The sequence below is a fragment of the Lampetra planeri genome, chromosome 43, assembly GCF_965212315.1.
Source record: "Lampetra planeri chromosome 43, kcLamPlan1.2.h2, whole genome shotgun sequence".
In the NCBI taxonomy this organism is placed as follows: Eukaryota; Metazoa; Chordata; class Hyperoartia; order Petromyzontiformes; family Petromyzontidae; genus Lampetra; species Lampetra planeri.
Window position 1 is genome coordinate 8,496,954 of NC_136149.1, and position 25,615 is coordinate 8,522,568.

Below are 25,615 nucleotides of genomic sequence, written 5' to 3' on the forward strand. Positions count from 1 at the left end.
CTCTTCATCTTTCCTAATCCCCATTGCTCCCGTTTCTCTGATCCTTTTCCATCCTATTCTTATTATCCAATTATGTCTATTCTCGCTTCCCTTCCCCATTCCCATTTCTCATTTCCTACGCATTCTATAATTTAATCGACTTCCCTTCCCGTGCTGTAAGCCACTTTGGGTACAAAGATGTAAAACATAAAGTGAAGTCTTGACAGCCGTAATGCTGCTGCACTGATCTCTGAACTGCACTCGACAAACTTTAGGAACTTAAAATCGCTCCCGAATGCGAGCGACGTCGCGCACTCTTGGTCTTTGCGTGTGTAAGTTAAACGGCAATGATCTTCTACGCGTAAAAAAAACATCACACACAACCACAACCACGTCGCTTTTGTTGAATTTTAGAAGCACAAAGAAGAGGATTTACTGAGTTTTGTCAATGAAATCAAAGCCACAGGCGTCACATCTCCGTGACTGAAAACTGGGCACTTGTAGCTTATATTTACGTTTAGAGGTGAGTGGCCACGTAGGCCAATGTCTTGTAGCCATGGGGGCCCAATCAGTACAGGCCAGCTCAGCTCAGAGCACCCAAATCAACATCGTAAGTCACACATTAAAATTTAGCTTGTGGCTGGTCAGCTCAGCCTATCATCTGTGTGGGGTACCTAAAACAAATAGCACTTTGTGGGAGGTCAACTGCGGTTATCCTATCCGTAGAGTAGCCTCCACCAAAAGACCGTGGAATTCTGACAGTTGAATTGCGGCAGCTGACAGATTGGTGCCGGGGAGACATATGTGACTTGAATTTGCTCGCTCCAAAGCCAGATGCAACCATTGCCAGTAACACGACCCCGGCGAAACCCTCGTGCCGCTGTGAATGGCAGCAGTGCAAAACGAACAAACGTGTGAAAGGGGCAAAGCTGGCAATAAGGGGCCAACGTTTCGGAAACGGTTCCAACCACATGCCAACGTTAACCCTATGTTGGCATGTTTGCTGGAGAGGGGTTAGGGGATGGAGGACTCGAGCCGAGCAGGCTCGACTCTTGCTGCACCGCGGCCCTACCAGCCGAGCCCAAACTACGGCTCTTCCCCAGACTCTCACGCCTTGACTCCCAAGTATAGCCAACTCAAGCTAACTCTCGTGTACCTGGGTCGCCCTGATTTTTACACCAAACTCGAGGTTGGCGGCGAACACAGTGCATCCTTCTCTCTCCACTCTCACTTCCAGTGGTGTAGCCACGGGTACAACAGCTGCTATAGGCTACATACATCGTAACATCGTAATCATCAGCCACGATAAAATATACTGCTGGATGGAGGCTTCCCCAAGCTGCCATCGTCTCTCGCAATGGAACAATGCAACATGTTCACACAAAAAACCTACGATCCTTATGTGTGGTGTTCCAATGCACGTTTCGTTAGCTCGAGCAAAGATACTAATCAATGTAAATGCGAACATTGTGAGCAGCAGGAGATGAGTGCAGGCAGCCTGCAGGTTGTACTAAACTGTAAACTATTTTTTATTTTACCAGGTAAGGCCCCACTGAGCTACCTAGCGCTTTTTAGAAGCGATATGGCTATCATGAATGATAGCTCAACGAAGTGGCTTATCATTGCGTGGAAATTTATAGCAGTGGCCAAATACTCTAAACGCTTGACATTGATTCTAAATGATGGCGGGAAACACCGGAGGGCCCTGAGGTATGGTGGGCGGAGGGCGGTGGGAGGAGGAGACGCGGCCGCCACCACCACCACCCCCACGTCCCTTCTACAGCTTCTGCCAAGTGATGGCGGGGACCGACCCAGGCCCAGAGCTGGGCCCGCCGCCGTACCCCTGGACGACCCCCGGTATCCCCTGGCCCCCGTCCACTGCCACAGCGGACCCGGCCCAGGCCCACGGCGTTGGGGGCGTGGGGCAGAGGGCGCGGGCGGTGCCGTGCAACTCGTGGTGCTTGAGCAGCAGGCCCGGGTAGAGGCCATCGGCGGTTCCGTCGCCGTAGCCCTTGACGAGGAGCGGCTTGTAGATGGGGTTGTGCACCACACGGCCCTGGAAGGGGGCCGCCTCCTCAATTCCCGCCCCGCGCCGGCCCGTCGGCGTAGGCGGCGTGCCCCTGGGCCCCCCTGGCCCACGCTTGTTGGCGTCTCCCGAGCCCTTGTTGCTGTTGTTGCCGCCGCCGCTGCCGCCCCCCACCATGGACTCTCGGTGCTTCCCCCCACTCCGTTGCTGCTTCTGCTGCTTCCTGTGAACCCGAAAGTGTTTTACACATGATAAGCGTTGCACGACTGCGATATTACGTTTCGCAATGTGGCGATCGTCACGATGTCAGTTCACGCTCGCTTTGTCAGCGTGTTTCACACGCTTGATCGTGTTTATGTTCCGCGCTCTGCTGCGATAAAGTTACAAGTAAAGATTTCAGCGGAAGAGCGAGCAGCTGGTAATCGGAAGGTCACGAGTTCAAAGGATGGGTTGGATGGGTTGACTCAGCTCATCACCTTCAGGGTCAATAAAATAGGTTCGTGGGGAAGTCAACGGTGGTTGTCCTATGGACAGACTCATCCCGGCCATAAGAATGCGGAATTTCCACCACTGGCTCTGAGCAGGGCTGTAAATGGGAGATGAGCATCATGCAAATAAAAAAACATCATCTGGTAGTATGTTCACCACAAGTATGATTCCTTGGTGTTTAACATCTTAACACCTGTTTTATTGCCAGAAAGGGTAAAACTTATTTTTGTATTTTGATACTGGAAAGGGAGGTCCCATGTTGTAGCTGCTCACACCGAGCTCTCAATGTCCTGAGAGTGCATTGCCTTTGTGCTGTTCGGTTTTGGCGTGCTCTAGTCTAACTCTGTTTGAGACTAGACTCTAAACAAAGCTGTCTCTGGTGTTGACCAATCAGTTTTAAAGATAATTCATATACTACCAGAGCATGATTTTGGTTTGCATGTTCACCACAAGTACGTGTAGTTGGTGCAGACATGATTCCTTGCAAAAGGTTTCTGTTTGGTGTTTAAGATCTTAACATCTGTTTTGTTGCCAGAATTGGTTGAACCTATTCTTATATGGGAGATGAGCACTTTGACTCAAAATGCCCGAACTGCCGTGCACCCAACGTAAGCCTCTCAACCAAATGTAATGACTGCAGTCTCATTAACAGCTCAGTGGAATCACCACCGGAATGCATATGGGTGTCTGAGTTCCACTACATCTTTGCTGTTGGTCTGGAGGAAGATCAGTCCTTTTTGTAGCACACAGGGTTCGAAGCTTGTGCTATGCACTGAGCATAACTCTTCCTGTTCCAAGACATCTGCAAGTTGCAGGGTGAGTCCCGTTCACCGGTTCATCTCAGAACGCGCAAGCGGTTCAACGTTAATTTTATTTAGACCGGCGCAGCCCTGCTGTTTTTAAAAGACATTGTACTGTAGTGACATGACCGTACTCTATGATAGCTGGTGCCAAAGTGCACCACATGACCCTCCCGCATGGCGTTTTACTTCTGATTGCGTTCTGATTCAATTCCGTTCCGATGACGTAAACGTACGTCATTTGAACAGAATCGGAAGGAAAACCAATGACATGCACATACGTCATCTGAACGGGAAAGGGTTAATGTCTCAATTGATATATCTCGCAACTCTGCTAGTTCTCTCGGAGTAGGGATTTATTGGCGTAAGGCACTACCACTGGAATACAACGTATGCCTTGCCACAATAAACCTACTTTAGGGTATTACATATTTCTATAATCCAAAAAATAAGGTGATCTGGATGCTGGATTACTCAATCTTGATTGTGAGAATTGTTCTCCAACTCCTCGGATGAGCTGAGCTGAAACAACAACCGCGAACGTGCCGCATGCAGCGAGTCGCTGGTGGCTAAGGCTCAGGGGATGAAGCCCTCGTGACGCATGGATTTACAAGCAGCTGCCAAAACCCTACACGTCTGGGCAAAGTCGCGACGTCACGCGATGACTCGAGAAGTGACTCCTCGGAGAAACGCGCCCCTTCGATTAGCACGGTTGGCTATACACGGTGAAAAAGAAGTTAAAAATGTGTGATCCTACTCGCAATGTTCACATTTACATGGATTAGTATTTACGCTTGAGCTAACGATACATGCATTTGAATGTCACGCGTAAGGATCTGTGGGTTTTTGTGTGAACAATTTGCATTGTTAAATGCTCGCAACGCCACAAAAAACTTGGCCAGATTGTTACGTGGCCTAATCAGCCAGGTGATGTGGGCTTCAGGTCCCACGGTGTCAAGATGTTAACTACTTCGCCTGATATACAGGAGGTTGTGGGTTCGAGTATTTGGCTGATGTACATTTCCACATAATAAGCCACTTCATTGAGCAATCATTTGTGGCCAGGTCACTTCTGAAAAGAAGCTATATAACTCAGTGGGCATACCTGGTAAAATAAAAATAGTTTCGTTTTTAGGCATGTAATCCATTGTGCAAGTATCTCCCATGAGCGTCGAGGAGGAGCCGTACTCTGGATCGCCAGGGAAAGGCGGTACAGCAGAGTGTGGACTCCACCTGTTCGATCGGTGCGGGGTAGAGTGCTGTCCCCTTGCACGTGTGGGGTTTCCCCAGGTGCTTCGGTTTCCTCCCACATGTAAACACTCGTTAACTGGCTGACAACACCTTAACATATAGAGGACCGCAGAACTTGGGCAATAGTTGGTAGCACCGGCTCCTCACTGTGAGACGACCTTGCCTCTCATCTATGGTTTCTCCTCATAAGTGAATGCCGTGTGGCAGCAGCGGCACCAATTTAAAAGTGTAAACATTATTAACCCTTTCCTGTAAGAAGAACTAATATAAAATAACTTTTTTTAGTAACGAGGCTCCCACAAGTCAATGCGGGAGGGCATGGTACAGTTTTTGCCCCAGCTATCATAGTGCGGTCGTGTCGCTACAGTTCTCTGCGGTGAGTACAATGTCTTCAAAAACAATGGCGCTATGCTGAGCCGCTTGCACGTTCCGAGATTGGGCGGTGAACGGGATACTACCCACCCTGCACTTTGCAGTCGTCTCGAAACGGGAAAGGGTTTGATTATTGTTGTTATTGTTATTATTGTCATCGCAGATCCCACCATGCCGGGCAGCATCACCACACCTGCGCATCGCGAGCACAAAGATCCCGGCGGTGCCCACGGCCGTCACGATGAACACGGCAACCACGCCCGCCACGAACACGTGCAACGGCAGCGAGGTCTCGGGCCCGGCCGCCGGAGGAGGTGACGACGACGAGGGGGTGGAGGAGGTCTCGGGCGTTTGGGGGGTGTCTGCTTGGGGTCCGGCGGGAGCAGATTTCGTGGAAGTGGGGGCCTCCACGCACGGCTCATCGGGCCGCAGGGACGCCAGGGACCGGCCAGCCATGGCGGCGGGGCCCTCGCAGAGAGCGCCGCTCACGCCGGGAGGCATCGCGGAGAGAGCTGCGGGGAAGACGTGGTGGTAGTGGTGAGCGCGTGAGCGGGGAAGGGGTCTCCACACTTCTCAAGCACAAACACGGAGACTGCTCTCTACTCTCTCTCTACTCTGTTTCTCTCTCATGCTCGACGTATGCACGTTGAGCTTCTTTCGCACCATACGTAGCCACCCGCGCTAATCCAAGGTGCGGGGTAAGGACAACAAACTAAACAGCAGTTCTCACGAAATTAATTTTAGATTTTAAAGTGCACAGCTGGAGTGGCTTCCTAATATCGGAAGAGCGTTCCAGACGGCCGCAAAATAGGGAGAATACGAGTTGAGTAGCAGCTCTAGATCCATGTGTAAGTTGTAAATCCAACTGCTTGCCAGCTTCACTACCTACACCACTACCACCACTCTTACCATCAGCACCACCACGCTCCTACTTACACCTCTACCACCACTCTTACCACCACCATCACCACTACCACCACCACTCAGGTCACCTCCTGTAGTTGGCATTAATTTGTACCGAGATCTGGTGTCGTTATGGCTGTGTTCAGCCTCATCACAATAAACTGCACCCTTCTGATAATATACATCATGCTGACTGAGATATGTGTGGGTTTGGTCGACAGTGGAAAAGGTCACGACCCTAAACACCACCACCATTATACATACCATTACCATCACTACCAATGCAACAACCACCACCATGATCCTACCTACATCACCACCACTACCAACATCACTCTTTTCACCACCACCACCACCACCATAAATACTAACAAAGACAGACAGAGACAAAGATCGCCCCTATAACCTTACCAGACTAGTAGGGCAAGTGCTGTTAGTGAGTGCCTATTAAGGTCAGTATTGCTCAGGAGGGGGTGGGTGGCCAGGACCACGCCTGACGGCCTTTGTCTCCCCAGTGGCGAGGTTAAACACAACACACCAGGTATTTATTTGAGGCTGAGTCGACCCAGGAGAGGTCCAGGACCGGTTCAGATAATCGTCACTGGTGTTGGCCGTGGAGGGGAATTTAACTCGGGTCGCTGGGTGCGCAGCGTGCTAACCATTACACTACCGCTCCCCATACCCATACCTCCACCACCACTACTTCACCACCACCACCACCACTATTCATATTTCCACCACCACCACCACCACCCATACCTCCACCACCTAGCACCACCATTCTCACCAACAGCACCACCACCACCTTCTCCCATAACTTCACCACTACCACCTCTCCAACACCACCACCACCGCGTCTGGCAGTGCCCGTACCTCCCTGTGGCGCCGCTTGCCTCCACGCCGCCACCCAGCGGGTGACGTCGCGGCGCACGGCGCAGTCGCAGTGCCAGGGGTTGTCGCGCAGCTCCAGCTGCACCGCGGCGCCCAGGCCCCGCACGGGCGGCACGTTCAGCCGGTTCCCGCGCACGTCCAGGCGCGCCAGTTCCACCGGGCCCCGCAGCGCCGCCGGCGGCAGCTCGTGCAGGAGGTTGCGTGCGAGCTTCAGCTGCCGCAGAGCGGGCAGCTCGGCCAGCGCCCCGGCGCCCACCTCCCGGATGGCGTTGCGCTCGATGTCGAGAAACGCGAGCGAGGCGAGGCCCGCGAAAACGCCAGGCCCCAGCCTGGTGAGCGCGTTGCCGCTCAGCTGCAGGCGCCGGAGGGAGCGCAGCCGCGAGAAGGTGCCGGGGCGCAGGCCCGCCACGCGGTTGTGGGACAGGTCGAGCTCCAGGAGGCTGCCGAGGCCCTCGAAGTCGTCGGGCGACGCCTCCTCGATGAGGTTCCAGCTCAGGTCGAGCCTCCTGGCCTCGGGCGCCTGCATCGGCCAGAACCGCGGCACAGCGGCCAGGCCGCGCTCTCGGCAGAAGACGGCGACGCCGGCATCCTCCTCGGTCAAGGGGCTGCAGTGGCATGCGGCCGGGCAGGCGTCGGGCCGCTGGGGCCGCTGGGGCCGCTGGGGCCGCTGCTGTTGCCCGTCGGCGTCACCCTCGGCGGGAGAGGATTTGCCTTGCGGTGCTTGAAGGCCCACAGGGCAAGCCAGGTGGGACCTGGGGACGTCGCGCAGGCTCGCGTTGCGGAGCGACGGAGGCCACCAGCACCGTGGGAAGTCGAAAGAGCCCGCCGCCACCTCTGCTGTCTCAGGCCTCTGCTGCAGCCAGTCCCACAAGGGGAGCACCGGAGATGACGAAGATGACGAGGAGGATGAGAAGGATGAGGAGGAGATATGAGGGGAGTCGTGGCTGCAAGCAGAGCAGTCCCATGGGTTGTCGGAGAGCTGCACTTGAGCCAGGTGACCCAGGCAATCGAGGATTCCACTCAACGGTAAAGCCTACAGGACACACGTCATCATCATCAGCCAACAAGTCACCATCAGCAAAAACATCGTTATCAACTACACTGCCAGCATCAACATTGAACACCATCATCAGCAAAGCTACGCCACACGCGTTACCACGACATCATCACATCATCACCGTCAACATCACAAGCAGCGGCCACGCCTGTCACGAAGTGGCTGAGTGATCGCGCCAATGTGTATTAATCTCGCTCTACTCCCTTCCACTCTCTCTCCTACCCCTCCCCTATCATCCCACCCACTCCGCAGGCTGGATGACGGCCTGCCTCCGCATCTCTCCCGACCCTGCAATGCAACAATCCGCCGAGCCGCCCGCGCCAGGAACTGACCCGGTGGCAAGATGTTATCTCCCTCGCCTTGTATACAGGAGGCAAGGGTCCGATCTCAACCCTTATGTATATTTGGGGTTTGCGGGTCTCTCTCCCCGTGGTCGCGTAGATTTTTCTCCAGGTCATTTGGAAAGACGCGTTTAGAGTATTTGGCTGCTGCTATAAATTTCTAGGTGACAAGCCACTTTGTTGAGCTATCATTTGTGATAGCCAGATCGCTTCTGAAAAATAGCTTTACAGCTCAGTAGGCCTTACCTGGGTAAAATAAAAAAAATAGTTAATATAGTTTTAGTTTGACCCAGCAGTCGTGCATTCTGCCGCTCATTTCAGAGTTTCGTGGTTCGAATGTGGCAGGCCGCCTGGTAATACACTGCGGTAGTGGCAGTGGTGGTGGTGTATTTATCCTGTTTCACTCACAGTGAACACTCTAAAGATCCAGTGGCGTTATTTGAACGAGGAAGGCCACCGTGTGCTGGCATCACGACGTTTCAAATTAGCCAAATGTCAACAATTACGCCGCAATTGACTCAATTGGCATCACATGTGGCAGCAGCAGCAACATCGCCTGGTACTGTGACACCACTGCAGCCTGTGTCTGTGAAACAGAACAGCGCCTTCCTTCGTGATGATCGCCTTCTGCTCAAAGAACGGCAGTGCCAATTCCTAAACGTACTGAATTAGTGAATCATACCATCGATCGTGGAACCTACACGTATTACATGTGTAGTGGTGATACGCGCTGGGGTAGGGATCGTGTGTCAACGCGTAGTGATTGGCTGTGTGTGTTGGTGACGCGCGCTGACGGTGAAGGATCAGGGGTCAGCGCGGGGTCATGGGTTATGTGGTAGTGATTGGCTGTGTGCCGGTGACGCGCTTGAGAGGGAGTGATCGTGTGGCAGCGCGGCGTGATTGGTTGTGTAGTGGTAACACGCGCTGGGGAAAACGGATCGTAGGAACAGCGCGTCGTGATTGGTCAACTAAGGAGCGATGCTCACGTCGAGGTCCGCATACACTCCGTCTCCCGTGAGCGGGGACTATATAAGGGGATGCGCACAGGCACATGGGGAGAGAGTACCAGCGAAGACTGAAGACGGAGGAGGAGGCGGAACCCTGGGACCCGGGGCCGAACGTCCGTGAGAGGGCCGGCTCGTGGGACTCAGAGGTTGTGGCCCACGCCCAAGCTGGGGTGGGCCTGTAGGCTCCACGGACGTTACGGGGTCAAGTGAAGTGTGTGTAGCCGGAGGAATAGAAGCTACACGAGTCAAGTGAAGTGTGTGTAGCCGGAGGAATAGAAGCTACACGAGTCAAGTGAAGTGTGTGTAGCCGGAGGAATAGTAACTACACGTGTCGAGTGAAGTGTGTGTAGTCCGAGGAATAGAGACCACTCGTTGTATAGTGACAAGTCAAGATTTAATAAAAAGTGTGTTACCCGTCAAGGAGTTTCCTGCCGTCATTCAAATACTTCAACTGGCGTCAGAAGTGAAACAGTCTTCCAAGCATGGATACAAGGAAGACCCGTCGGACTCACGAGATTGACCGCGAGGATAACCTTGACGACTCGGGCCAGCTGGCATCGGGGGGTGAGGAAGAAGAAATGCCGACGCCGCAGGATCCGCCGAGGGCGCCGGACGAGCGATTGGGGACCGAAGCCGTGCTCCGCGAGGCGCACTCCCGTCTGGCGGAGCTGCTGCTCGCCGCCGCGTCCATCCTGGCGGAGATCAGCACGTCGGGAGGAGCGGGGACGTCGGCGGACATTCAACAGGGTCGCCCCGCGGATTCCCGCCAAAATGACTGGGGGATTCCCGCCCTTTCTACTGCGCGGCCATCTTTTGGCGGGAACGGCGAGCACCACGTGGCGGCGGTTCTCCAAGCGCGCCCGCTTACGTCATCAACGCGCGCTGCGGACCGCCATCAGACACCCGCCATTGGGGCCGCCATCTCGCACACCGACGGAGCGGCAGAGAGGAACCACGAGGCAGAGGACGACTTCATCTTTCAACAGCGCCTTCCAACATTGTCAGCCTTCAAGGCGGATGGCGGGGACTGGGGCCAATTCCAGCGCAGATTTCTGGCGCATCAGGAAATGTCCACCTGGTCCGACGCTACGGCGCTGCGGGCACTGCCTGCCATGTTGGACGACAACGCGCTCGCGGCCTTCACATCAGCACGGAGGTCGGACCGCTCCACGCTTAAGGCCGCGTTGGGTCTCATGGCCAAGTCTACGGACCTCCCTCGGCGTGTCGCCATCATTTTTACGCAAGGCGGAAGGCGGACACGGAGACCGTGCTCGCCTACCGGACGGCGTTGCTGGCTCTCGCCAACGCCGCGTTCCCTCGTATGGACGAGGAGGGCCAGGACGCGATGGTCTTGGAGCAACTGCACAAGTTGGCGCAGGACCTGGGGGTCCCCATCAACACAGCCGACGAGATCGATATTTCTTCCTTGGCGGTTCCTTGTCTATTGGGCACAGATTTTTTGGCTAAAATGGCCATTAAAATTCTCATCGATCAGCGTTGCATTGAACTACCATCGGGTCGCCGTATTTCATTTTTGACGAACCCTACTGAAATTCGGACGGCGTGCACTACGATACAAGCGTTGGCGACACAGACCGTGCACGTGCCCCCGGGTTCACAGATGTTAATTCCCCTCCGGTTGTGGAAACCGTGGGTGGGGGAGACCTCGGAACAAGGCATGCTTTTGGGTCCTTCAAATAGGGCTGTCGGAGGTCTCGATGTGTCGGTGGCTCACACTTTGGTTCGGGCTGACAAGGACCCGTTTGTGATGGTTTTAAACGCTGGGTCGCGGCCGGCCGTTATTCAGCAGGAAACCGTGCTAGCTCATGCGGCACGGGTCCCTGCGGAAGAGCAGCTGGTTGCGCAGGTTGATCCGAGCCCCACGCGGAACATTACAGCGAGGGAGGACCTTGGATGGGTCGATTCGCTGTGCGCGGACTCGAACGATTTGTCAACGGTACAGTTGGGTGCGCTGCGTGCGTTGCTGATAGAGTTTTCTGATGTGTTCAGTAAGCATAAGTATGATATTGGGTGCACGAACCTGTTACGCCACCATATTGAAATGGGCGATGCGGCACCGGTCAGGCAAAATCCCTTCCGACTGAGTCCTGCTGAGAAGGAACACGTTCAGTCGGCCGTCAACGATATGCTGGAAGCCGACATTATTTCGCCTTCTTCCAGTCCTTGGGGAGCACCTATTGTGCTGGTTAAAAAGCAGGATGGGTCCTTGCGATTTTGCGTAGATTTCCGTCGCCTGAATAAAATCTCTGTGGCTGACGCGTATCCACTCCCCAGAATGGACGAGTCCCTCGATGCATTGTCTGGTGCGCGATATTTTTCGACTCTTGATTTATTATCGGGATTCTGGCAGTTGCCACTCGACGACGAGTCTAAACCTAAGACAGCATTTCGGACTCCAGGGGGCCTGTTCCAGTTTAACCGGTTACCCATGGGACTTCACTCCACTCCCGCGACGTTTCAGCGCCTTATGGAGTTGGTTTTGTCGGGCTTGCAATGGGATACGTGCTTGATTTACCTTGACGATGTCATTGTTTTCAGTAAGACGTTTGAGGAACACCTCCAGCGATTGAGAGGGGTGTTCTTGAGAATGCGATCGGCTAATTTAAAGTTTAAACCGGCCAAATGCCACCTTCTTCGTAAGTCCGTTAGATACTTGGGCCACATTGTCGACTCTTCGGGGATCTCTACCGATCCCGCGAAGACGGACTGTGTCAGTTCATGGCCGACGCCCACTTCAGTTTCGGACGTGCGCAGTTTCATCGGTTTTGCTTCTTATTACCGCCGATTCGTTGAGCATTTCGCCACCATTGCAAAACCCTTGCACGCTCTAACGGCAAAAGGAGTCAAGTTCCGATGGGGACCGGAGGAGGAGGCCGCGTTCTTCTCCCTCCGGGACGCCTTGGTGGGTCCCCCACCCTTGCGTTATCCTGACTTTGCGAGTCCCTTCTTGCTAGACACGGATGCTAGCAACACGGGCATTGGGGGGGTGTTCTCGCAAGTCGTTGGGGGAGTCGAAAGGGTGGTCGCCTATGGTAGCAGGGTATTGTCACCGGCGGAGCAGCGCTACTGCGTCACCCGTCGCGAGCTGCTTGCTATTGTTTTTTTTCTACAACAATTTAGACCGTATCTCTATGGTCGTCACTTTACGGTCCGGACGGACCACGCGGCGCTTCAGTATTCATTGAGGGTCGCCCAACCCTCGGGCCAATTGTCACGGTGATTGGAAGTCCTCCAGGACTATCAGTTCACGACTACATACCGTAAGGGGTTGCGCCACACAAACGCCGATGCCCTGTCGCGATTGTCGCCTTGTCACAAATGTGCATGCTTATCGGGATCGGCGCGCTGTAAACCGACAGTTAGGGAAGGTATGGGGGCGTTGGCTGCGACCGCGGGTGCACCAATCGGGGATGTTCCCGCTACCCCTGAGGGAGAGGACTCGCTACTCTCACTGTCGCTGATTGAGTGGGGCCGTCTCCAAATGGAAGACAGCTCCCTGCTAGCATTGCGCCGCAGGGTGGGGGGTCCCGAGGAGGGCCGGGAGTGAACTGGCTCCTGGGTACTTAAGCAAGGCCTATTAATGAGATGGGATAGTTTGTCCCGCGGCACGCACTTGTGGTGCCTTCCGCTGTGAGGGGGAAAGTTGTCCTGGCCGCACATGAACGCCTCTTGCATTTGGGTGTAAACAAAACGCTTGCTCTGCTTCAGCGTGACTATTATTAGCCGGGGATGGGGAGTGACGTGGTGAATATTCTAAAGGGATGTGTTGATTGCGCCAGACGGAAACCACCGCCCGTGGCATCTAATCCACCGCTGCAATCTATTCAGGTCTCGCGCACTAACGAGCTCGTTGCGCTCGATATTTTGGGGCCTTTTCCAGTCACGCCTAGGGGTAATAAGTACCTGTTGGTGGGTGTCGAATATTTTACCCGGTGGCCTATGGCGTGGCCACTCGCCAACCAGTCGGCGGCGGCTGTGACGGACGCCTTTGTCCAGGGCTACGTCCTAGACAAGGGGGCTCCCGAACACTTGCTGACCGACCAAGGGAAACATTTTTCAAGTAAATTGCTGCAAGAGGTGTGCGACCTATTGGGTACTCCCCGTACCACCCACAGACGGACGGGATGGTGGAGAGACTCCACAGGACTTTGACTTCTATGCTGTGCCAGCAGGTGTGTGAGGCACATGTTGATTGGGACCTGCAGGTCCCGGGGGTCCTCGCCGCGTATAGAATGGCCCCCCATTCAGCAACGGGATTTTCCCCATTCTATCTGATGTACGGTCGGGAAGCCGACCCGCCCATGGAAACGCAGCTGGGCCTGTCCGCACCACGAACAAATTCAAAATTGGCAGAACATATTAAATTTAATATCCATAAGCTGACAGAGGCAAGGGAGGCCGCACGGCTTAATTCGCGGGCTCGCCAAATTGCAAACGAGCGGTTGCGTGCACAGAAGGTGTCCATGCACGACTGGAAACCAGGTGATAGGGCCTGGCTGCATTGCCCTCAGGCACCTTTGGCTACGTCGCCTAAATTGTTGAAGCCATGGCGGGGACCCGTGGAGGTCGTGCGGGTTGCACGCCCCCAGTGCGTTCAAATAAAATGGGGAAAGCGCCGTTGGTACGTCCACCCCTCCCGACTGAAACCGTTCTCGCCTCCATATGGCCTCCCTTTGTGTCCTGAGGGCCGAGCATGTGACATGACCGACGACCCAAGAGGGGAAATGTCTCTGCCTGATCCTCACATGTCTCCGCCTGATCCGCTCCCAGGTGTCTCGGAACTGACAGCTGCCGACCACCGGCGGCCGGATCTTCGCGGCGCGGCCGGTCCTTCCAGGCCCGATCCGCGCCGTCCAGAGCAGCCGGAGCCACCGGACGGTCGTCAGCGTCCCGTCCCATACGACGGACCGGCCAGGCGGACTCGCGCTAGGTCGCGCTACTTGTTATGATCTACCGATTGAGGAGTCGAGGCGGCCGGAGCGCCTCGTCACTGCATGTGGTCGCAGAGACACTGGACGCGTTCATTTTCTGGAATTCGCTTTTATTGTGTTGTTCGTCGGGCTGTACATAGCTTCTTATCTAGGTGTTGTGTGTGTTGTTGTTGACTTTTATTGTGTTGGTTGTCGATTTGTACATAGGTTGTTGTTGTTGATGTGTTGTTGTTGTTGCGTTACAGGGCACACTGGGGGGTGGGGTTTTTCTTGTGTTGACGTTGTGTTGTGTTGTTGTTTAGCAGCCGGGCCAGCTGCGAGCTATGTGGGAGCGGGTGATGTAGTCGTGATACGCGCTGGGGTAGGGATCGTGTGTCAGCGCGTAGTGATTGGCTGTGTGTGTTGGTGACGCGCGCTGACGGTGAAGGATCAGGGGTCAGCGCGGGGTCATGGGTTATGTGGTAGTGATTGGCTGTGTGCCGGTGACGCGCTTGAGAGGGAGTGATCGTGTGGCAGTGCGGCGTGATTGGTTGTGTAGTGGTAACACGCGCTGGGGAAAACGAATCGTAGGAACAGCGCGTCGTGATTGGTCAACTAAGGAGCGATGCTCACGTCGAGGTCCGCATACACTCCGTCTCCCGTGAGCGGGGACTACATAAGGGGATGCGCACTGGCGCACGGGGAGAGAGTACCAGCGAAGACTGAAGACAGAGGAGGAGGCGGAACCCTGGGACCCGGGGCCGAACGTCCGTGAGAGGGCCGGCTCGTGGGACTCAGAAGTTGTGGCCCACGCCCAAGCTGGGGTGGGCCTGTAGGCTCCACGGACGTTACGGGGTCAAGTGAATTGTGTGTAGCCGGAGGAATAGAAGCTACACGAGTCAAGTGAAGTGTGTGTAGCCGGAGGAATAGAAGCTACACGAGTCAAGTGAAGTGTGTGTAGCCGGAGGAATAGTAACTACACGTGTCGAGTGAAGTGTGTGTAGTCCGAGGAATAGAGACCACTCGTTGTATAGTGACAAGTCAAGATTTAATAAAAAGTGTGTTAACCGTCAAGGAGTTTCCTGCCGTCATTCAAATACTTCACATGTGTAGTGGTGATACGCGCTGGGGTAGGGATCGTGTGCCAGCGCGTAGTGATTGGCTGTGTGTGTTGGTGACGCGCGCTGACGGTGAAGGATCAGGGGTCAGCGCGGGGTCGGGGGTTATGAGGCAGTGATTGGTTGGGTATGAGTGACGCGCGCTGACAGCGATGGGATCCTGGGGCAAGCGCGCGGGGATTGGTCAACTAAGGGGGATGCTCACGTCGAGGTCCGCATACGCTCCGTCTCCCGTGAGCGGGGGCTATATAAGGTGGTGCGCACAGGCGCACGGGGAGCGAGTGACCAGCGAAGACTGAAGACGGAGGAGGAAGAGATAGGGCCCTGCGGTACCTAGTCCCGCTGTCCTGTAGGGGCCGGGGCTCTGTGTGACCCAGAGGCGGAACCCTGAGACCCGGGGCCGAGCGTCCGTGAGAGGGCCGGCCCTTGGGACTCAGAGGTTGTGGCCCACGCCCAAGCTGGGGTGGGCCTGTAGGCTCCACGGACGTTACGGGGCGGAATGCAGTGTGAGCCATAGTAACTACACGTGTCAAGTGAAGTGTGTGTAGTCAGAGGCATAGTAACCACACGTGTCAAGTGAAGTGTGTGTAGTCAGAGGCAAAGTAACTACACGTGTCAAGTGAAGTGTGTGTAGTCAGAGGAATAGTGACCACACGTGTCAAGTGAAGTGTGTGGAGTCAGAGGAATAGTGACCACACGTGTCAAGTGAAGTGTGTGTAGTCAGAGGAATAGTGACCACACGTTGTATCGTGACAAGTCAAGGTTTAATAAAAAGTGTGCTACCCGTCAAGTGGTTTCCTGCCGTCATTCCAATACTTCACATGCACGACATTGATATTCTTGATTATTTTCTATGATTTATATTTTGCTTCATTTCTGTATCTTTATATGTTTTCCTATAGTCAAGTGGTGACCCGAACGAGACCCATCCCTGGTCTCCCAAGTTATCTCCCCAGCTGGTTTTGACCAAAACAACCTCGGAAAATTTGAAACCGACCCTTCCCCTCACATAGAACTAATCACCAGCGTCGTGGTGAATACAAATATTATTCACAGTAAAGGTTTTTTTTATGTTGGGTTAGATCGCATAAGTATACACGTGTCGTTAACTCGTGAGTATGATGTTTTGCCTGTAATTATATCCAACATCATCGGGCGACTTTGCCAGAATTCTGGCAGAATGATGCTGGATGTAATTGCCGACAAAACGCCACTGGGTTCTCAAATTGTAAATGTTGTGGATTTACTCTCCAACACACCGGTGTGCTGAACTAGCAACTAATTGTCACGTTTTGTTTACGTGACAAACCTTCCTAATTGGCTGTGTTAACGACACATTTATACTTAGGCGATCTAACCAAATGAAAAAAAACACCTTCATGATGAAAATATACAACGAACGAAACAGATCAGCAGACCAAGTGCTTGCAGCTGATGCAGCGGCATAACTTCACGTGGGGGGCACGGGATGTCTTGCCCCCCCCAACCCCCTCCCCCCTCCCGTTGGCCAAAGTGAAGAGTTGAGGCCCCCCTTGACAACCACCGTGAGATTTGTCTTCTCAACAACAGTGTAAAAGAACAGCGGCTGCATATTTAAAACGCCGTTTATTTTGTGTCCTTCTGCATGACAATTACTTTGTTTAGTAGTGGCCGCATTTTGCAAAGACGCAGCCCCCCCTGCAGCGTTAAATGTTCGAAACCGTGAGTGGAACGACGATGTGATGAGGGCAAAAGGAGCCGCGATATTTTAAAGCCTCTCGGTGCGACCGTACGAGAGACAAATCAAATATTGGGGGCCCCACCTGACCGATTGCCACACCCCTGAGCTGATAATGTCGTTATTTACGCCTCTCGGCTGATGGGATGTGTAAATACATACTTTGATGGGTTAATGTAGAGAGACGGATACGCGAAAGAGACAATGTCTGCGTGTCTCTCGTTATTTAGATTCTCCTCAACAACGTTGGTGGTCGTTGAGTTATGTACCGCTGTCGAATGTTGCGTCGAATTGGGACCTCCTGGGGTAAGGAGAGATGGTTCTTGCCTGTAAATTCGGTAGCTTCACCAGCGATCATTCAAGCGTCAAGCTTGACTCTACTGACGAGACACTATGTGTCGAAACCAGTCGTTGCCTGTAACATCACCAGTTGGCCGGCATCGATTCGAGCATTGAGCCTGACTCTGCTGATGAGACACTTGCGTGTCGAAACCGGTGCAATAGTTTTGCTTGCCATGAATCAACGCTGCTGAAATGAATGGAGTCCCAGTAGGCGGTGCGTGTGGCTGATGGGATGAGTAAGAGATGCTCTTTTACGTGGAGGATACATTGTCTTCCTCATGCCGCTCGATTGTTTAGAGCATTTGGCTGCTATATCGTGACAAACCACTTCGTTGAACTATCATTTGTGGCCGGGTCGCTTCTGAAAAAGGAAGCTAAGAGCTCAGCGGGCTTTTCCTGGTAAGATACAAATAGTTACATTTAATTTGTATATTTTTTCAGTGATTTGCTCACGTTTCCTGTATTTTGCACTCCTATCGTGTGTGTGTCTTGTTTGTTGTTGTAACGTTCTGACCTGCCCCCTACTGGACATCTGTGAAAAAAGATTTATAGCTCATCGGATCCCTCCAGTACAAATACATATTCTGATTCTGCCGCGAGACGTGGGCAACACAGCGGTCGTCCCTCACGAGAACGGCACTGAAGGGACAGCGCTGGTGTCTGTCTCTCTGCTGCCCTGAAGACAGTCGGGAGCCTGTTCTCAACAACCCGAGTCCCAACGACAACCACCATCACGCCACGTGAAGGAGAAGAAGACGGTGTTGGGATATTTTATCCACAAGTGGAACGATCGGGGGGCTCAACTAAACTGTGAATGCGATGGTGAGATGTTAATTACCTCGCCTGGTGTACAGGAGGTCGTGGGTTCGATACCGACCCTGACGCCTGCTGTATATTTGGAGTCTGCGTGTCTCTCTCTCCCCGTGGTCGCGTGGACTTTTCTCCGGGTCCTTCGGGTTTCCCCTCCACATTTAGAATCAGCAATCACGCGTTTAGAGTATTTGGCTGCAATAAAATTCCACGTGATAATAAGCCACTTCGTTGAGTTATAATTTGTGGCCAAGTCGCTTCTGAATGAGTGTGCCTTACCTGGTCAAATAAAACATAGTTTAGTTCAAGGCCGTAATTATAATATATATTGGGGGGGGGACACATCCCCCCCCCAATATTCAAAAAGCTCAAAATGTTCCCCCAATAAATTGCTATAAAATAGATTTATGTTTATATGATTGTGGTTATGGTTGTACTTTATTAATCCCTAATATCTGCCATTACATACAATGAAACAAGAAAAGGTAAAAAAGAGCAATGGAATACAATACATTGTTAGAGATTATCCTGTGTTAGTGATTTTTTTTTATATTTTAGGCAGGAAATTCGTTTTCAAATTTAGATTTTTTTTCTGGGTTGGGACCCCCAGACCCCCTAGAAGATTTGGTCCCCCCCAATGTTGACTCCATGGCTACGGCCTTGGTTTAGTTTGCTGGTGGATGCCCACCCAGTACAACCACGTTGTGTTCTGGTGGACCAACCCGCCTGCTCCGCTCAGCTACCACCACCGAGGATGCTGCCCGTATGATGCATGTGCCGTATGTTGAACTTCTTTCGCACCGTACGTAGCCAACCGCGCGAATCGGAGGTGCGGGGGGAAGGACAACAAACTAAACACAAAAAAGCAGTCCTAAAGAAATTAGTTTTCAATCGAGATGACTTAGCAAGTAAAAGTAAGTAAAACGCAGTTGTTTATAGCTCCGTTCACGCAAGGCCTCGCAGCGCTTACAACACAATCGCAGTAAAACCCCTTAACTTTAAAACTAAGAGTGAAACAGTCCTACACAGATGGATACGCACGAGAAAATAATGTGGTTTTCAGACGAGCCTGAAGGACTGAGGCGAGGCGTCCCACAAACGAGTCGCCTGGCGACTGAAAACTCCGTCGTCACCCACTGAACGCGGATTTGCCCTTGGTACCATTCAGGGTGCCCGGATTTTGGTGGCTCGAAGTTGCCTGACAGGGTCAGCAGACGGCTTCGGCAGATCTCCGAGATCGAATCGAGTATAAAAGTGCAGAGCTCCAGTGGCTCCCCCAATATCGACCATGAAACATCGTACAACTTGTGAGTCCTGCTCAGTGTAACGCCTTGGCTTTTGCGTCGTCGTCCTGCCGCTACCGCAGCTTTATTGTGACGCTCTCTTCAAACGTCCACCCAACGCGACGCAGGAAGCCAGACGGAGATCGTCCGTCTCCCTCGCTCACCTTAAGGCGGTTTCCCCTGAGGTCCAGGGCCGTGAGAGCCGCGGAGCCCTGCAGGAGTCCCGCGGGCAGACTCTCCAGCTGGTTGTCGTTGAGCAGCAGCACGCTGAGCTTCGGCGCGCGCGCGAACGCGCCGCTCTCGATCGTGCGCAGGAGGTTGTGGTCCGCCTGCAGGTACTCGAGGGAGCTGAGGCCCAGTAGGGTGTCGTTGCGTAGCTCCTCGAGAGCGTTGCGGTTCACGTGGAGGCGCCGCAGCTCGGCGAGGCCGCTGAAGGCGCCCTCGGCGATGTGCACGAGGCCGTTGGAGGCGAGGTTGAGGAGGCTGAGCCCGGGCAGGCGAGCGAACGCCAGCGCGGGCAGCCGCCGCATCGAGTTGCGCTGCAGAAAGAGACGGAAGGGCCCCTCCGGGGGTGCGCCGAGCCGGGAGAGGTCATCGAGGCCCTGGCCCTCGCACTTCACGTCCAGGTCGTGGCAGCTGCACGTGGGCCCGGCGCACATCAGTGGCACCGGCGGCTTCGGGGCTCTCGGGCGCGCGCGTGCGGCGGCGGTGGTGGTGGCGAGGATGAAAAGGGCGACGGTCGAGGCGGTGGCGAGAAGACGCGCGACTTGGGGGACGCGACGCGCCATGTGTGCGGTGTGTGTGTTAGGTAGGGGTGGTTTGTGTGTTGTGATTGTGTGTTAGGGGTGGTTTGTGGTGTGTGCTAGGTATGTGTGGTGTTAGGTGTGTGTGCTGTGTTAGATGTGTGTGTGTGTTGTGATTGTGTGATAGGGGTGGTTTGTGTGTGTGGTGTGTGTGTTAGGTGTGTGTGGTGTGTTAGGTGTGTGTGTGTGGTGTGTTAGAGGTGTGTGGTGTGCGTTGTGCTATAGGTGTGCGTGTATTGTGTTTTAGGGGTGTGAGTGCACCGTTCCGGCCTTAATAGGTGATTGTTAACAGAATTTGTTACGCAACAATCTGCGTAGGCTACACGGGGGCAACGTCGTATTTGTTTGTATTAATGTGCATATGTGAGTGCGAGTGTGTGTTTATATTGCTGTATATATTAGGGTGTGAATATATGTATACGTGTGTGAATGTGTATGTATTAAGTGTGTTTTTGTGTATGTATGTATTAGTGTGAGTGAGAATGTGTGAGTGTCGAAGTTTGTGTGTTCGTGTGTCTTAGTGTATGTGTGTATTCATTGGTGCTCGCTAACAGAACTTGCTCAAACAGTCTGTTAAGTCTATAGGGGGGTCTTTGTTAGTTTGTGTGTGTGGGTGTCAGTACGTGGCTAAACCACCTAACTAGCGCCGACTAACGCAGTCTCTTTGAGTTCAATGTGTAATGATCGCACCGTTCAACACCCGGGGACCTCAATCCTCACTACCACGCGCCACATGCAAACGACTCGCCGATAGGTGCCCACATCCCGTCACCGGAGTCAATCCCGCATCACATCTTCAGACACGGGCGGCAATGATGACGATGATGACGGCCGTGGTCGTTGTGGTGCAGAGTTACGAAAACATTTTGTTATATACCTGGGTAGAAAAAACAAGTCCAAGTCCGACTATAAGGGAGTCCAACCTGTACGACGAGCGGTGGTGTTGCAATGCGCGGTGCGTGCGATTAACGCCGTGCGAACTCCGAGTCTTCCTCGAAACGGGCCACACCGCAAAGGGGGATTGGGGGCAGAGCCGGTGGGCTTATATAGGGCCGCGTGGTGAGGTGTGTGAGTGGCAATTTGCACGTGCATTGTAAGTGGCGAGTGCGTAAATGTATGCGTGTATGTCCTCGTCTGGTGCATTGCATTGTATATTGCGAGGTTGTGTGGTGGGGGGGAGGTAATGTATGTATATTGGAAGTGTTTGTGTGTTGATCCGCGCTAGTTTCCCGCTCACGGTCAACACAAGTGACGATTATCTGAACCGGTCCCGGGCCTCCCCTAGGTCGACTCAGCCTTTTAATGAGTTCCTGGTTCGGTGTGTAAACATCGCCACTGGGGAGACAAAGGCGGCCGGGCGTGGTGTTGGCCACCCACCCCCTCGTGTGCCGTACCGGCCTTCATAGGTGCTCGCTAACAGTACTTGCCCCTACAGTCTGTCAAGGCTATGCGGGTTTTTTGTCTTTGTATGTGTGTATGTGTGTGTGTATGTATGTGCGTGTGTATGTATGTGTATGTGTGTGGCGCAGCGGTTAGCATCTCGTTCTACGACTCCAACGACCGATTTCAATTACCGCTCACGACCACTAATATTAGTGGCAAATATACAAACCGGTGATGGGCCTCCCCTAGGTCGACTCAGCCTAAATAATGAGTGCCTGGTTCGGTGTATAAACATCATGGCTGGGAAGACAAAGACTGCCAGGCGTGGCGTTGGCCATCCCGCCTCCTCGTGTGCAGTTCCGCCCTTCATAGGCGCTCACTAACATCACTTTCCCAAACTGTCTGTTGAAGGCTATACGGGGGATATTTGTCCGGTGCATTGTATGTATATTGAAGAGTCGGCGTGTATTATGTGTGCACGCGCGTGTCTGTCACTCAAATACACCCCATGACGCACGTGTTCACATACGCAAAGATCCCCGTATATCCTGTAACAGACTGTGGGGAAAGTGCTGTTAACGAGCAACTATGAAGGCCGACACGGTACACGAGGGAGTGGGTGGCCAGCACCACGCCCGGCCGCCTTTGTCTCCCACGTACTGATGTTTACACACCGAACCAGATACTCATTTAAGGCTGAGTCGACCTAGGGGAAGCCGAGGACCGCTTCAAATATTATTGGCCGTGAGCAGGAATCGAACTCTTGGGTTTGCAGCGTAGCGCGCTAAACAACAACGCCGCCACTCCCCACAGACGCGGACACACCGACGCGCGCTTGCAAGCCGAGTAAATATTTAACAACGCTCCTTTTGTTAAACTTTGTGTTTGTGGTTTAACAACAGAGAATAAACACGGCGGTGTCACGACACCACCGTGACTCGCGGTAGGAAGACTTAACCCCCCACAGCTTTTGGCCGGCCATCGGAACAAAGACGGCGGCCACCGCGTCATCGCGCGACGCTTACAGATGCGCTTCTGCGGCCGTCTGGAACGCTCTTCCGATATTAGGAAGCCACTGGAGCTGTGCACATTTAAATCATCGTCTCGATTTAAAACGTATTTCTTTGGAACTTGTTTCGTTTGTTGTCCTTCCCCACACCTCCGATTATTACGGGTGGCTACGTACGGTGCGAAAGAAGTTCAACATGCATACAATCGTGAAGCTCGTCAATGTGTATCTATGGGTCTCCACGAGTCTCTATGTATCTATGTGGGTATCTATATACGGTAACTCTTTGAGTCTCTGTGCAGCTCTACGAGTCTCTGTGTGTCTCGATGTATATCCACGAGTCTCTATGTGCTTGTATGGGTTTACGTTATGGTCCATAGTGTTGGTTGCATGGCCACAAACACACTACTGTAGCTTGCTTTGAATGTGTATCTATGGTTCTCCACGAGTCTCTATGCATATCTGTGGGTCTATATGCGTTTACTATATAAGCATTGCATGGCCACAATTGCACTCGTGGCTTCTGTCTTCAGTTTACTGTTAAGATGTGTGCATCGGCCTGTTGATGTTCTGATGCGGGTGTGAATATAAATAAATAACGGATTATCGATGTTTGTCTCTCCGCATTTAGATACAATACAATTTTAGTCTCAATCAGCCTATGCTGCTTCTGGACCAATGTTGTACAGCTGCGGCACGTGTTTACCAGGCTACGCACTGCTGATGCCACTCAGAGTGATCGAAACAGGCCATGGCTTTTCCTGCTACAACCAATACGATTCCAAACCACTCACCCAAAATGTATTCAAGGAAAACCACATACAACCTTTGTGCACATGCAAAGAAATACACCTCAGCAGTTCCGGAAGAACTGCATTGTGGTTCACCTTGTTTTAGGCCACCATCACAACAAATTAGACCAAACTGACAGCAGCAGAGATGCAGACAGACAACTGTGGCGAGATGTTAACTACTTCGCCTGGTATACAGGAGGTCGTGGATTCGATCCCGACCCTGACGCCTGTATATTTGGAGTTTGTATTTCTCTGTGGTCACGTAGATTTGTTTCTGGGTCCTGCGGGTTTTCCCCTCCACATTTAGAAACAACATGACACGTTTCGAGTATTCGGCTGCTATAAATGTCCACGTGATAAGCCACTTCGTTGAGCTATCATTTGTGATTGCCAGGCCACTTCTGAAAAAAAGCTGTATAGCTCAGTGGGCCTTACCTGGTAAAATAAAAAAAAATAGTTTCAGTTTTTAGTTTATCAGCGCTGCATAGTCATCATTGCTCACGACTGCAAAGTCTGCCTCTGTGTGGGAGCCACATACGTGTGCTCCTGATATCCACACTGCAGCCCATTAGCCCATTGCACCGGCGCACGGTGGTCTGTCGCTCCCTCACTGCTGCTGTTAGTCGGTCACATTTGCTCGAATAAATTTTGCATGTATGTTGAACTTCTTTTGCACCGTACGTAGCCAACCGTGCTTGTCGCATGGAGGTGCGGGGGAAGGGCAACAAACTAGGCACGTAATTTATTTTTGATGATGACCAAAGAAAATATGATTACGATACACTTCTTCGGAAGCTAAGATCTGAAAAACGCAGATCGGTACTGTTTCACAGCTGCACCATCAATTCAATTGATTAGATAACCCAGTTTAGTGACAAACCAGTCTATGTCAGTCCATGGATCTCTGTGTAAGTCGCTGGTGACTGTCCTGATAGCCATCAACTCACTCAAGAACCCGGTTTATTCACAGAGCAGTCTATGTGCGTCTATGGATGTCTGCGTAAGTCTATGTATCTATGTGTAAGTCTACGGATATCTGTGTAAGTTTCTGGATATATTCTTGGTTCTTTCGGTAAAGTCACGTAGATAGAAAACAAAAATCAAAAGCAAAAAACCCACGACGTTTCGATCACAACACAAGCGGTCTTCTTCAGGTGGAGAGAAAAGACCAGTTTAACTACAGCCCCGTCTATGTAAGTCTATAGATATCTATGTAAGTCTATGGATCTCCATGTAAGTCTATGGATCTCTGTGTAAGTCTATGGATCTCTATGTAAGTCTATGGATCTCTGTGTAAGTCTATGGATCTGTGTGCAAGTCTATAGATCTCTGTGTAAGTCTATGGATCTCTGTGTAAGTCTATGGATCTTTATGTAAGTCTATGAATCTCTGTGTAAGTATATGGATCTCTGTGTAAGTCTATGGATCTCTGTGTAAGTCTATGCATCTCTGTGTAAGTCTATGGATCTCTATGTAAGTCTATGGATCTCTGTGTAAGTATATGGATCTCTATGTAAGTCTATGGATCTCTGTGTAAGACTGTGGATCTCTGAGTAAGTCTGTGGATCTCTGTGTAAGTCTATGGGTCTCTGTGTAAGTCTATGGATCTCTATGTAAGTCTATGGATCTCTATGTAAGTATATGGATCTCTGTGTAAGTCTGTGGATCTCTGTGTAAGTCTATAGATCTCTGTGTAAGTCTATGGATCTCTGTGTAAGACTATGGGTCTCTGTGTAAGTCTATGGATCTCTGTGTAAGTCTATGGATCTCTGTGTAAGCCTATGGATCTCTGTGTGAGTCTATGGATCTCTGTGTGAGTCTATGGATCTCTGTGTAAGTCTGTGGATCTCTGTGTAAGTCTGTGGATCTCTATGTAAGTCTATGGATCTCTGTGTAAGTCTATGGGTCTCTGTGTAAGTCTATGGATCTCTATGTAAGTCTATGGATCTCTGTGTAAGTCTATGGGTCTCTGTGTAAGTCTGTGGATCTCTATGTAAGTCTATGGATCTCTGTGTAAGTCTATGGATCTCTGTGTAAGCCTATGGATCTCTGTGTGAGTCTATGGATCTCTGTGTGAGTCTATGGATCTCTGTGTAAGTCTATGGGTCTCTGTGTAAGTCTATGGATCTCTATGTAAGTCTATGGATCTCTGTGTAAGTCTATGGATCTCTGTGTTAGTCTAGGGATCTCTATGTAAGTCTATGGATCTCTGTGTAAGTCTATGGATCTCTGTGTAAGCCTATGGATCTCTGTGTGAGTCTATGGATCTCTGTGTGAGTCTATGGATCTCTGTGTGAGTCTATTGGTCT

General features: G+C 52.2%; 1 protein-coding gene across 1 annotated transcript; it reads right to left on the reverse strand.

Moving 5' to 3' along the window:
* Nucleotides 1–1,756: 1,756 nt before the first annotated feature.
* Nucleotides 1,757–21,101, reverse strand: LOC144732525 (uncharacterized). The gene is made up of 4 exons (XM_078613932.1): nucleotides 19,482–21,101; nucleotides 6,694–7,744; nucleotides 5,111–5,429; nucleotides 1,757–2,228 (listed from the first exon to the last, which is right to left on the reverse strand). Exons 1-4 carry the CDS (start codon nucleotides 20,103–20,105, stop codon nucleotides 1,757–1,759), a joined length of 2,466 nt encoding a protein of 821 aa, XP_078470058.1. The 5' UTR covers nucleotides 20,106–21,101.
* Nucleotides 21,102–25,615: the final 4,514 nt, after the last annotated feature.